At 41.6% G+C, this 13,666-nt stretch overlaps 1 gene segment (V, D, J or C); it reads left to right on the top strand.

Moving 5' to 3' along the window:
- The first annotated feature begins 2,801 nt into the window (after positions 1–2,801).
- LOC113568149 (Ig kappa chain V-III region MOPC 63-like) lies at positions 2,802–11,462 on the top strand. The segment is given in 4 exon segments: positions 2,802–2,884; positions 3,025–3,333; positions 9,549–9,608; positions 11,013–11,462. Coding segments are annotated over 4 exon segments (738 nt in total).
- The last annotated feature ends 2,204 nt before the right edge of the window (positions 11,463–13,666 follow it).

The raw sequence follows: 13,666 nt of genomic DNA on the forward strand, positions 1-13,666 counted from the left end.
CCCACAAGGCAGGGTAACAGGATGTACAATTTTCACACTTGACACTTGACACTTGAACAGGAACAAGAACAAAACCAGGAACAGGAGTAGGCAACACAGGAACTGAAGAAACAGAAGCAGACAAGTGGGCAGTAATGGGGGCTGGTGCAGCTGCCTCAGGGGGCAGAGGAGGTACAGAAGAGGCACCAGGCATAAATACGGGATTTGTATGGGTCCGGGAGGCTGACGGAGAGGACTTAAGGATCACTGTGAGGTGTGACCGAAAGAGTTCCAAGTGTCTCAAGAGGCACACCTGTAGCAGCTATTAGGGGCAGAGGGGAGTCTTGAAGAATAACCATGACTACAGGCCTGGCACGAGGCATGGGGACATATGGAGTGGCTTCTTCCACTCCAGGAACAGGAACTGACGGGTCCGGGGCATCCAGAGGTGCGGCTGCGATGTTCAGCGGTGGTGGGTTCTAGTGCACAGCTACAGGAATGGATTTGACCCAGGAAACAGGAATAGGTTGAGTGACATCTTGGGTGGTGAGAACAGGCCAGATGGACTCCACTAGGCAGGGAACAGGAACAGGACTGGTCGCATCCAATATGCTGGGAACAGGAACCGGATCAGGATGGGCAGCATCTCTCGCACCAGAGGTAGGGACCGACAGGGCAACAACCTCTGCACTGCAGACAGGGGCCAGCAGAGCAGTGTCCTCTACACTGGGAAAAGAGCCTGACTGGGGGTCCAGCAGTGTAACAACCATGGCCCACAGCTGTTCTGAGAGTTTCGAGAGTGCAGCTGAGGTGGTCAATGGCAGGTTCAGGAGGTCCGGAGACGCGGCTACGGCATTCAGCGTCAGGTCTGGGAGGTCCAGAAGTGGAGCTATGTAGGTCAGGGGGGTCTAGGGAGTCCGGAGTGATCAGCAGAGGCAGGTCCGACAGGGGAACAGGCCTGAGTGATTAAAAGAGTCCATTTTACCAGGTCTTCATTGAAAACTGAAATGTAATTAAAGGGTTCCATATTGAACAGAGTGTCTAATATACTGTATGAATGTGATCATCTTTACTCCCATGACATTAGGAAGATCATTTCCATAGAGAGAGGCCACTTTGCATGTGCAGCACCTGCTTCAGTGCTCTAGGAGTGTTTATAGTCCTGTGAGTTTAACACTTCATGACTGAGAGCTGCCTGCCCCAGAAACTTCACCCACAGCAACCATGACTTTGATCCCCATCTTCATCTGCACACTGGCCCTCTGGACTCAAGGTAACTCACTGCTTTATATTGAACAACTGATCCAGGTAATGTCAGTCTGTGATCATTTTTCTAAAATATCACATCACCATATCTGAGTAATAAATGAATCTGTATTAAATTACCGTGATGTTTTGGTCTATTATTTTCAGGTTCTAGAGGTCAGGTGACTGTGACTCAGACTAGGGAATAGGACAAACAGCGTACATACTGGAAATGGAACAGGATCAGGCCGGGCAGCTTCTCTCATGCCAGGAACAGGAACAGACTGGGTGGCTTACGGGATAGCCACAGGTACTGGTGGGGTGACCCTGGAGAAACACACAGACACAGAACCCTCTCCATGGCTCTAAAGGCTCATGCCAGCGATAGGGAGCTCTTAAGTGCGCTCTTGGACAGTTGCACTTATGTGCACACTGAGTGCCTAGCCATGGATTGTCTATGCATTCACTCCTACTCACTGTTAGATACTGCAGCCTTTCTGTCTTCAGGCACCCAATGCAAGATCTCTATATGTTTAATGTAAATAAACGTCTTGCACCGTTGAAGAGGTTTGTGTGTCCTGCCCTGCACCCAGTGCCACTCAGGCCAGCAGCATTTTGGACACATATACACCTTCGAAACCAGACTAGGACTAGAAAACTGGAATAGACATTCATTGCTCATTTAAAAAAAAAAAAAATTTCTTTCTCTCAATACTTATTCTGGTCTATATTGTTTATATTATTGCTATTGTAGTGTCCGTTGTCAGCCAGAGGAGGATGCCCCCCTACCCCCTTTGAGTCTTCGTTCCTCTCAAGGTACTTGACCTTGTCCGCTTCATTTGGTCACAGATTTTCATCAACATCACACTGAATGTAATCTGGTAGGTCGATATCTGAAATGACAGCCAGGAATTTCAGCAGTACATGTACTGCAGCAATAGTGGAAATATCTTTTCCCTTTATACATGAACATTTCAATGGAAGCATCAATAGTATAGATAGTATTGACTGTTGTATTTACAGTATAGTAACAAGGCTGCAAGCAAAAAACTAAATATAGGGAATTATCTTTCTGCTAAAATCAGAATAATCTGTTTTATGTATTTCAAGAGCATATTTTCAATTGTCAAAATGCAACATATTTCCATCCACTGTGATCAGAACAGAGGTAGGACTTCTCAAACACACCCATGGATCCAGAAAGTGTTTATATGTGCCATAAGGACCTGATGTCCTAACTGAGAGCAGGAGTCAGGACTCAGTGGAGATGCAGTGCTGAAAACTCACTGGTGATGACATGTCCTTAACAAGGACAATAATTCTGTCTGGTTTGTAAATGTTCTGGTTAGAGTGATTAAAGAGTCCATTTTGCCAGGTCTTCATTGAAAACTGAAATGTAATTAAAGGGTTCCATATTGAACAGAGTGTCTAATAAACTGTATGAATGTGATCATCTTTACTCCCATGACATTAGGAAGATCATTTCCATAGAGAGAGGCCACTTTGCATGTGCAGCACCTGCTTCAGTGCTCTAGGAGTGTTTATAGTCCTGTGAGTTTAACACTTCATGACTGAGAGCTGCCTGCCCCAGAAACTTCACCCACAGCAACCATGACTTTGATCCCCATCTTCATCTGCACACTGGCCCTCTGGACTCAAGGTAACTCACTGCTTTATATTGAACAACTGATCCAGGTAATGTCAGTCTGTGATCATTTTTCTAAAATATCACATCACCATATCTGAGTAATAAATGAATCTGTATTAAATTACCGTGATGTTTTGGTCTATTATTTTCAGGTTCTAGAGGTCAGGTGACTGTGACTCAGACTCCTGCAGTGAAATCTGCTCTTCCAGGAGACACAGTCACCATCAGCTGTAGAATCAGTCCTGCACCCACAGACTGTTCCCCACCTTGTGTATCCTGGTACCTGCAGAAAATTGGAGAAACTCATAAACCCCTGATCCACTGGACTAACAGGAGAGCATCAGGTATTCCAGATCATTTCAGTGGTAGTGGATCTGGATCTGACTTCACTTTGACCATCAGTGGAGTCCAGACTGAAGATACAGGAGATTACTACTGTCAGAGTGCACATGAGATCAGTGGTAGCTGGGTGTTCACACAGTGTTAGAGAGTCGTACAAAAACCTCCCTCAGTCAGACTGCACAGAGACTGCACTGCTGCAGCTGGGACCTACTGCAGGTGCTGAAGGGGAGGATGTGATACAGCACAATGACACACTCTGTGGATGAGAGGAATCATACTATAGCAAGCTACTATGGTTAGCAGTTCACACCACCTTTATGTTTTTTTCTATTCCCAGTATACCTCTGCTTGTCCCAGTATAGCTTTGCTTTTTCCCAGTATACTCCATCTGCTTGTGTTCCACTGAGACAATAAGAACTCCATTATTACACAGAGAACAATAATATAACACACCAAGCTGATTTAACTTAACTGATTTAAGTATCACCCACAGAGGGCGCTATTGTCTTACCATATACCTGACTACATATGCAAAAGCACTTGTGCTTCTTGCCTTTTTAAACCAAATCTTCCACATGGGACTGAGAACCTACTGGATCTCTGTCCAACCCTTACCAATCCTCAAACCTCTCACCGTGTGTGGAGATGTGTCCAGCTTAGACACAACACCAGTAGAATCCCCTCCAACACTAAAGCGGTGTACAGAGCAACCTTCACAACAGTCTTCGTAGCCACGGTTACACCACATCTGTAAGGCTTTTGAACAGAGATGGAGTCAAATGCATTATAGATATACAGTTTAATGAGGTTCTTAGGAAGTTCTTGGGAAGATCTGTCATCACCTATATAGACAACATCTTGATCTATTCCTCCTTCTGGAACCAACATGTACAAGATGTACGGACCGCGCTCCGAACCCTGTTACAGAACAAATTATACTGCAAGGCAGAGAAGTGTGAGTTCCACCACAAAGAGGTGGACTTCCTGGGCTATGTCATCCAAGAAGGGAACGTAAGCATGCAACCAGGCAAAGTGCAAGCAGTAACGGCCTGACCCAGACCTCTCACACACAAGGCTCTCCAATGCTTTCTGGGCTTCGCCAACTTCTACCAGAGGTTCATCAGGTCCTTCAGTTCACTAGCAAGGCCCCTCACTGACCAGCTCCGGGGTCTGGCCCAAAGGATCAAGTGGACTCCCGATGTAGAGAAAGCCTTCGAGGAACTAAGGAACACTTTCTCAACAGCTCCAGTGTTAAGACAGCTCAACCCAGAGAGACCTTTTGTGGTGGAGGTGGATGCCTCCAACATAGAATTGGGTGCTGTGCTGTCTCAGCATACAGGAGAGAGAAGGGGTCTGAGGCCTATTGCATACTTCTCCTGGAGTCTAGCAGAGCGGAACTATGGCATTGGAGACAGGGAACTGTTGTTGAGGAGTGGAGGCACTGGCCCGAGGGAGCGTGACACCCATTTACTGTATATACCTACCACAAAAACCTGGAATACCTCCAGACCACCAAGAGATTGAATGCTAGACAAGCCAGGTGGTCAATTTTGTATTCCCGGCTCCAGTTCCAGGTCAGCTATAGGCCTGGGGAGAAGAACACTTGAGCGGACTCACTCTCCCAGAAACACCATGTGGAGGCACTGTCGACAAGCTAGGAGCCTGTTCTCTCTCCCTCTTGCTTCTTGGGTTCTCTGGAGTGGGAGCTGGACCGACATATAAAGACAACCAACCCACATCCACAATGCCCACCCAATCGCCTCTATGTGCCACCGAGACATCGAGGATCCCTCATTACATGGGCACACACTTCTTTGGGGACAGAACACCCTAGTACCACTCACACCATGCAACTTATCGGGGCAAGATATTGGTGGCCGGCGATGAATGAGGAGATAGTGAGATATGTGGCCTGCGCTGACTGCAATAAGACACTATGCATTACTGCAGTGGGGAAGCTACTATCACTGCCAACGACCCTCCAACCATGGTCCCACCATCCTAAGTGTAGTGGACCAGGTCTCCAAAATGTTATATTTTGTTCCTTTGGCAGCCCTGCCTACCGCACTTGAAACAGCAGACATATTGTTCTGCCAGGTGTTCAGACAGTTTGGCCTACCTGAGGACATCGTGTCAGACTGAGTGTAGAAAGAACTGTTAGGTAAACTCCACATCACAGTCAGCTTAATATCAGGCTACCACCCTCAAGCTAATGGGCAGGTAGAGCAGGTGAACCAGGAACTAGGTAAGTTCTACTGTCAACACCATCCAGAGACATGGAGCATGTTCCTCCTGTGGGCAGAGTATGCGCAGAACTCGCTGCCTAACACGGGAACTGGCTTCACCCCATTTGAATATGTTTTATCAACCACCTCTCAGGGCAAGGTATGAGGGCCCTTACACTATCACTGACAAAATCAACGAGGTGATCTACAGGGTCAGCCTAACGGGGGACAGTAGGGCATCCCAGGCCATTCATGTGTCGGCTCTGAAGCCCGTGACTGAGGGGACCCTTGCCGAGGAGGAACACCCCTCGGGTGACCCGCCTCTACCTCTGGAAATGGAAGAGGGCCCGGCGTATATAGTAAGGACCCTGCTGGACTCCCGGAGAAGAGGGAGGGGACTACAATATCTGGTGGACTGGAAGGGGTACAGCCTGGAAGAGCGCAGTTGGGTTCTGGCCTGCCAGATTTTGGACCCCAACCTCATTACCTCCTTCCACAGGTGGTACCCTCTGAAGCCTACCTCGAGTGGGCAGGGCCGGCTGTGTTCCAGGAGCTTGGTGGGGTCTTTGGGGGAGGTTCTGTCATGGTAGGCCGGTGCCCTACTAGGACGGACATGCCCAATTCCAACAAGGACCGTACCACTAACATACGCCGTTCACAATCATCTGTCTTTTGACCAGGGACACCTGATCATAATCACGTCATTATATATTCCTGCAGGTTCAGAGAGACCTTCAGTGCCCGTCAGTGCAAACGCTGTCCACAGGAGTACTCATCTTGGAGTTATTTTGTGTGATTATAGAGAATTTATGGAAAATAAAGAACAAGTATGTTCTACATTGCCTCTTGCTTCCTCTGTGCCGCCTATGTTACAAGTATAACAGAACCAGACATCAAACAAAAATGATCAGCCAAACACTGAAGCAAACACAGGGATTAAATACACAGGTTAACTAGAACTAAACAAAACACTGAGACAAACACAGGAATTAAATACACAGGTTAACTAGAACTAAACAAAACACTGAGACAAACACAGGAATTAAATACACAGGTTAACTAGAACTAAACAAAACACTGAGACAAACACAGGGATTAAATACACAGGTTAACAAGAACTAAACAAAACACTGAGACAAACACAGGGATTAAATACACAGGTTAACTAGAACTAAACAAAACACTGAGACAAACACAGGAATTAAATACACAGGTTAACTAGAACTAAACAAAACACTGAGACAAACACAGGGATTAAATACACAGGTTAACTAGAACTAAACAAAACACTGAGACAAACACAGGAATTAAATACACAGGTTAACTAGAACTAAACAAAACACTGAGACAAACACAGGAATTAAATAGACAGGTTAACTAGAACTAAACAAAACACTGAGACAAACACAGGGATTAAATACTCAGGTTAACAAGAACTAAACAAAACTGGTGAAGCTAAAGAGGATCAGAGAATTTAACAAAATCAAGGAAGTAAATCAAAACAAAGACATGAGACAGAAACCATAGAAACCAGGACACCTTTGTGTTTTACATAAATGAATGTTCGTCCGTGTCAAGAGAGTCTGTGCATCCTGCTCCACACCCTTCAGCACTTGGGCCACGTTACAGCTCTGTGGTAAGATGAAGCTGAAGCTTAGCTCAGTTTGATCTGTTCTATTGGACAGACCCTGTGACATCGTGGGTTTGCCAGCTGGAACAATGATCAAAAACAATGTTCAAGCACAATTGAATAAACTGAAACGAACCCAACACATACCCTTTATTTTCTATTATGTATATTACAGTCTAATGAGCTTTGACAAATAGATTACAAATATTTAAAAAATGTTTGGTTTTCTGTTGTTAATGTTATGGATAACTAAATAGACACATAATATCACCTAAACAAAAACATATTTAGTTTATTAATTTTAGTAAAATGCAGCTTTATCTATTACTATATTCATAGGAAAGGCTAGAATGTACTAGGCATAGTTAGCTGTATATAGTAGTTTAAGATCACGTTTAGACCTTTGGGCCTCTCTGTCTATGAATAAATGTGGTAGTAAATACAAGGAGACCTGGCTGTTCATTCTCCCAATGCACAGACCTCAGATGACAGAGAACACACTAATTTATAGAAATGATCTTCTACTGTGTATCACAGACTGATCTACAATAAGCAAAATAAATATGTAGTTGCCATTGCTCACTCAAAACTAAACACAGAGAAGCTTACCTCTGTTTTAGTTACATGATCAGCAGTCTTTTGTTATGAGGTATTTATTGTTTCTACTTGTTGGTTTCTGTTGTGCAATGTGACCTGTGCTATTTCTGTGCAATACATTGTAGAACAAATAGTAAACACAGAAGAATATAAAAAGAAAACTCTTTATAATTGGCCAGATTTGGGTAAGAATCTGATGTGTTTTGTAAATCTGCATTTTTATTCAGTTCTCTGCACATTTGGAGATCACTGGCTCTGAGAAGATGAGCAATGTGTGAGACAACTGCAGTTCCTCCCTCAGTACAGCTGGCTCTTCATCTGGCTCTGGGCTGATTGGAGATCAGTGGATTGGGTGAGTTCGGGAGTGTCTCTCTGATGAGCTTCACCTGGGTCTCATTAGCTCTGTTCTGGGAGCTGTCCAGGGTTCTGACGCACATTGAGTTCCATGTTGCTGAAACAGATGTTATGACCCAGTCTAAGTAGGGTCAGTGACAGAAATGATTAAATGAAGAATTAAATGACAACAATCAAACAATAAACAAAAACACACTGGCCACATCAAAGATGGACATGCAGCTATCAAGTGCCCTCTTTCGTGACAGTAAAAACACGCCTGTTTCCCAAGGACTTCACTGGTTTTCTGTGGGATTACTGGACTGTCTTTGCAACCAGATACACTGATCCTGGATCAGCATGTGTAATTGGATAATATGTTTGACCCACTGAAGTCTCAGGGCATTGTCTCTGTTTTTGCATATTTTCTTAAATTCAATTTAAAGCTTCTTAATTATACTTACATTTACTTATATTTGAACAAAAAATTGTATTTTCAATTTATGACACTTTTACTTATCAAGATCCTAATACAATGACTCTCAGATCAGGGTAGTGCACCTAATACAATGACTCCGCAATCTGGACGTTCAGATCAGTGTAGTGTTTTATCAAGAACCAGTGCAGGGTAGTCTCACATTGTTCAGTGCATCTTAATGTTTGTTTGTTTACAGTGTCACTCTCTGTGAATGTTGTTTTTGTTGATTCTTTGATTTCATATTTGTTTGTACTAAAGATGCTGCCAAACAAAAACAAGGCAGTAAATAAGCATTTTATTGTATCATTATTTGGTTATTTACCAGAAATTAAGTAAATTTAACAGGACTGTTCAGCTAGAACTCTTTAATTAGTCCTCTTACGTTTGTCAGCATTGATAATTGACTTTGTAAAATTATATTGACACGTCCAAAAAAACAAAAATAAAAAATTTATTTTACATAATTTTTTTAAACATCTTAATTACAGATATGTTTTGATAATACCAATTAAGACAAACTGTAACATTCGAAAAACGAACAAACGGGAAAAATATATATATTAATTTATTTTTTAATGCCTAGATATTTTCCTGCATATTTTGAAATGTATTAATTCTATCCGTTATTACTCTTTTGAAAAAGGCTTTCTAAAGTGCAGAGAGAGCGGCTTCTTTAGTGCAGGAGGTTTTTGCACGACCACTGAACGAGTTTGTGTCACTGTGGTTGACTTTTGGTGGCGGCACAAAACTCTCAATTGGACGTAAGTAACTTTCACTGCTTTTACAAAAGTTGTTATTTTCTGAAATCACAATCGATATGTTTGATGATAATTCAGACTTAAAAACTTTGCGATTGCATTTATTGTGATTTACGGAGCAACAACTACTACGATGTAATTTATCTAATAATAGAATGTATGTGTGTGTTTTATTTTATTATTTTAAAAATCAAAAAATATTTTGGGTAAGTCCTTTATGAGTTTTCTAAAGCATTAATGTCGAAGCTCCATATTAAGCGGTAAATAGTGGAGAGAGCGGCGTGTTTAGATCAGGAGGTTTTTGGACGGACAGTAAAGGAGATTGTAGCTCTGTGGGGGACTTTGGGTGGCGGAACAAAACTATCAGTTGGACGTAAGTAAACTTTAACTTTTCTTCACTATTAATCACAAATTATGTAACGTTGTATGCACGGTGGTTTTGTAAACTACCCAGTACTCTTTTATAGACTAATTGTGACTTTCTTAAGAATCTTCCTATATCATAACCGCTGCTATGTCCTTATAGACCTTTTAATTTATACCGATGGAGAGTTTCTTAATTGTCGTTCAGTAGTAAAAACATACATGTTTCAGAAATATCTCTCCACAAGCCTTCATCTGCATGCTGGGCTTATTTTAAAAGGCAGAAAAATCGGTGCCTGACTGGAACTTATCGGTGCAGTTCACTTTTACCACAATACTCGCATACTGAAGGATCAAAACCTTGTATGTCTTTAGATAAATTATCTTGAATTGGATGTTGCATTAAATGTTGTGTTTGTAGTATACAAAAATATGAAAAATATCTCCTAAAACACATTTTTGTAACCAATTGATATGATTCTACAGAGTCTACATATATCTAACGCATAAACAATAACGATATAAGTCTGAAATAGTTTAAAGGGATCATCGAATTCACTTTACACGCACACTTCGCAACTCAAAACTCTCAGTTGGATGTAAATAACGTTTTCTCCGTATTCAAATTAGCTTCTGTTTTTATTTTTATATATTTTTTCTAATTGTATATTGTATGTATGGAGCATATTTAATAATTTCTTTCATTACAAAAAAGAAAAGAAAAACAAGCGTCTTTGGGGTTGTATCGTTCACTAACTCTGAAGCTAAACTACGGCGCTGTAAAGAAAGGAGACGGCAGTGTGTTTAGAGCAGGTTTATGTACGGACCTTAAACGAAGTTAGTGTGGAGGACACTGGACGTAAGAAGAACTTCACTTTTTATTCCCAGTAAATCACAATTTTAAGTAGGTATTGTTTGTAATAAATGTCTCTTTATTAAAGCGCATTAAAGGTGAATTTATTAGCGCGTTTATCCTAACCGTTACAGTGGTGTTGCGAGCTTTTAGTGTAAATCGAACCTCATTATTAGCGTTTTTTTAGTAAAAGCATAAATGTTTCAGCAAAATCCCTCATCAAACCTTTATTTTGCCTATTGGGTTAATTTTCATTAGTATAAGTGTTTGTCCCTGACTGGAGGTTGTCGATGCAAAGCACTTTAACCGTCATACTCGCATACTGAACAATCACCGCCTGTTAAATATACTTCCATTTTAATCTATGTATGACTATACATTATATTAATTTAAATGGTTCATAAATTAAATATACTGTCCAGGGTTTTAATGCCAATGGAAAATTATATTGTTGATTTCATTTCTGATTTCAGTTCCACAAAAAGAGGAAGTGAAACACAACTGATTTTCCTGCTAACGGTTCCTGCCTGTCTGAGCTGTAGACCGTGTTGTGTCTCCTAGGTGACGCCCCGCCCACCCTCACGGTCCTGCCCCCCTCCAGTGTACAGCTGCAGCAGGAGAAGGTCACACTCGTGTGTCTGGCCAACAAGGGCTTCCCCTCAGACTGGAAGCTGAGCTGGAAGGTAGCTGGTAGCAGCTGGAGCTCGGGGGTGAGCCAGAGCTCCGGGCTACTGCAGAAGGACGGCCTCTACAGCTGGAGCAGCACCCTGACCCTCCAGAAGGAGGAGTGGCTGAAGAAGACAGTGACCTGTGAGGCCACCAAGGACTCCCAGTCTCCTGTCACACAGACACTGAGTAGAGAGCAGTGTGCTGAGGCGTGAAACTCCCACATGTGTACTGAAGTGTTCTCCTCTCACTCATTAATGTGCTGTCTTTTAGATAGTCTGTGTTTATTACTCAAATGTTCCTCTGTTTATTGGTCAAAATGAAATAAAAAATGTGAACAAACAACATTATAGTCTTAATTGAAGATTCTTTGCCAACATTGCACAGAACAAGAAATGCCTTTAAAGTGCTAATTGTCTGTACTTCAGAGGTCCGTGTGTGTAATGAGTTATAGGATTAAACTTTGATAATGTTGCTATTTGACCACTCTTGCTAAAGTTTGTTAAGGAACCAGGAAATAAGATGACTCAACATAAGTTTCATTCACTAGAAACTGTAATGTGTAAGTCAGTGTATTTTTGGAACATCATGGAGTGGGTGCTAAAACATCTTTGGTCCTCTCCATATACCATAATATTATTATTGTTTGTAAATTTATGCCTGAAACTAACCGCATATCACTTTTTAACACACGCTGGGCTGTTTTAATAAAATATTGTTATGGGTCCCTTAGGAGGTAATAAAGTTGTTTTTTATTGCAAAAGAAAGTACAGGTTTTATATTAAAAAACAACCAACTTTTTATTAAAAACCCACAGTCCTAATATATTTTGCCAAAATATTTTATAATAGAAACTTTATGCTCCAGGCCTCTGGTATCTGTTTAAAATAAAGCTTCAAGCTAAATGTAATAAATGTAACAGTAAATAACTGCTTAATGTTTGGTATGTTTTATATTATTTGAGTCATACAGTGAATTTATGACACAGGCATGTCCTTCACACCAAAGCAAATGTTCTAGTGTGAGATAGAAGATTTTACTAAATGTTCTTTGGCTGGTGGCATTTAGTAAATTATAGTAAGATTATTAAACATTACCCTCTAAATATCTCTACTTTTACACCTTTGATTGTTGGTAATAAACATTTATAATGAACATGAACTGTATTTTTTGGTAGAAGTGTTTCACAGTGGCTGAGAATAATCAGATGAAGGCACAGACATGGTGATTAGTGCTTTAGTGTGTGCTTACATCACCTCTAAACAGGACAGAACCTCCTGAAGATGACTGACACTGCTTTAGCAGTCATGCTATTAGTAGAGATTTCTCTCCACTAATAACTACCTGCTCTATTATAAGAACAACTGCCCCAAGAGACCAAAGGCCTCAGTACTGCAGTGGTGTGACTGGTTTCTGATGCTCCACTGGGTGTGTGTAAATGTGCCTCTTTGGGGTCTTGATAAGCATTAGATAAATTCCATGTGTTGTTGTTATTGTTATAACTGTAGTATTTTGTCTTCACCTGCTCCAGCAGAAACAGAGAGATCAGCTGCTCAAAGAAAAGAGAGAAGGGAGATGTTTGGGAGCTTCTCCAGAATTCCTGGGCAGTTGTAGCTCATAGATTTGTATGTTGTGTGTGCAGACTGAGGGGGGTTTTTGTATGACTCTGTGTGAACACTCAGCTACCACTGAGGAAAAATTAACCCAGACACTAATAATCTCCAGCATCTTCAGTCTGGACCTCTCTGATGGTCAGAGTGAAGTCAGATCCAGATCTACTACCACTGAAACGAGCTGGAGTTCCTGACTGTAAGTTAGTAGCATCGTAGATCAGGAGTTTAGGAGCTTCTCCAGGTTTCTGCAAGTACCAGGCTAAAAAGTTATTATTATACACTGCAGGGTTTGTTCTACATCTGATGGTGACTGTGTCTCCTGGAAGAGCAGATTTCACTGCAGGAGTCTGAGTCACAGTCACCTGACACATGGATTCTGGGGGGAAAAACAAAACAAAACAAAGTAAATCCAAATTAAATCATATTTTATTTTCCATTTCTTATGTTGCTTATATCTGTTAATAGAAGGTTTAGAATATTTTATTAAACAAGACATGTTTTTTTTAGGTTATTCACCTCAAAAGCAAAGCATAAAATGATCTTTTACCTTGAGTCCAGAGGGCCAGTGTGCAGATGAAGATGGGGATCAAAGTCATGGTTGCTGTGGGTGAAGTTGCTGGGGCAGGCAGCTCTCAGTCATGAAGTGTTAAACTCACAGGACTATAAACACTCCCAGAGCACTGAAGCAGGTGCTGCACATGCAAAGTGACCTCTCTGTATTAATACACATCTACCAAATACTCTCTGTGGCCTCTCTGTATTAATACACGTCTACCAAATACTCTCTGTGACCTCTCTGTATTAATACACATCTAACAAATAATCTCTGTGACCTCTGTATGAATACATATATACCAAATAATCTCTGTGGCCTCTCTGTATTAATACACATCTACCAAATACTCTCTGTGGCCTCTCTGTATTAATACTCACCTA

This window comes from Electrophorus electricus, chromosome 4 (assembly GCF_041902795.1).
Source record: "Electrophorus electricus isolate QZ-2024a chromosome 4, ASM4190279v1, whole genome shotgun sequence".
In the NCBI taxonomy this organism is placed as follows: Eukaryota; Metazoa; Chordata; class Actinopteri; order Gymnotiformes; family Gymnotidae; genus Electrophorus; species Electrophorus electricus.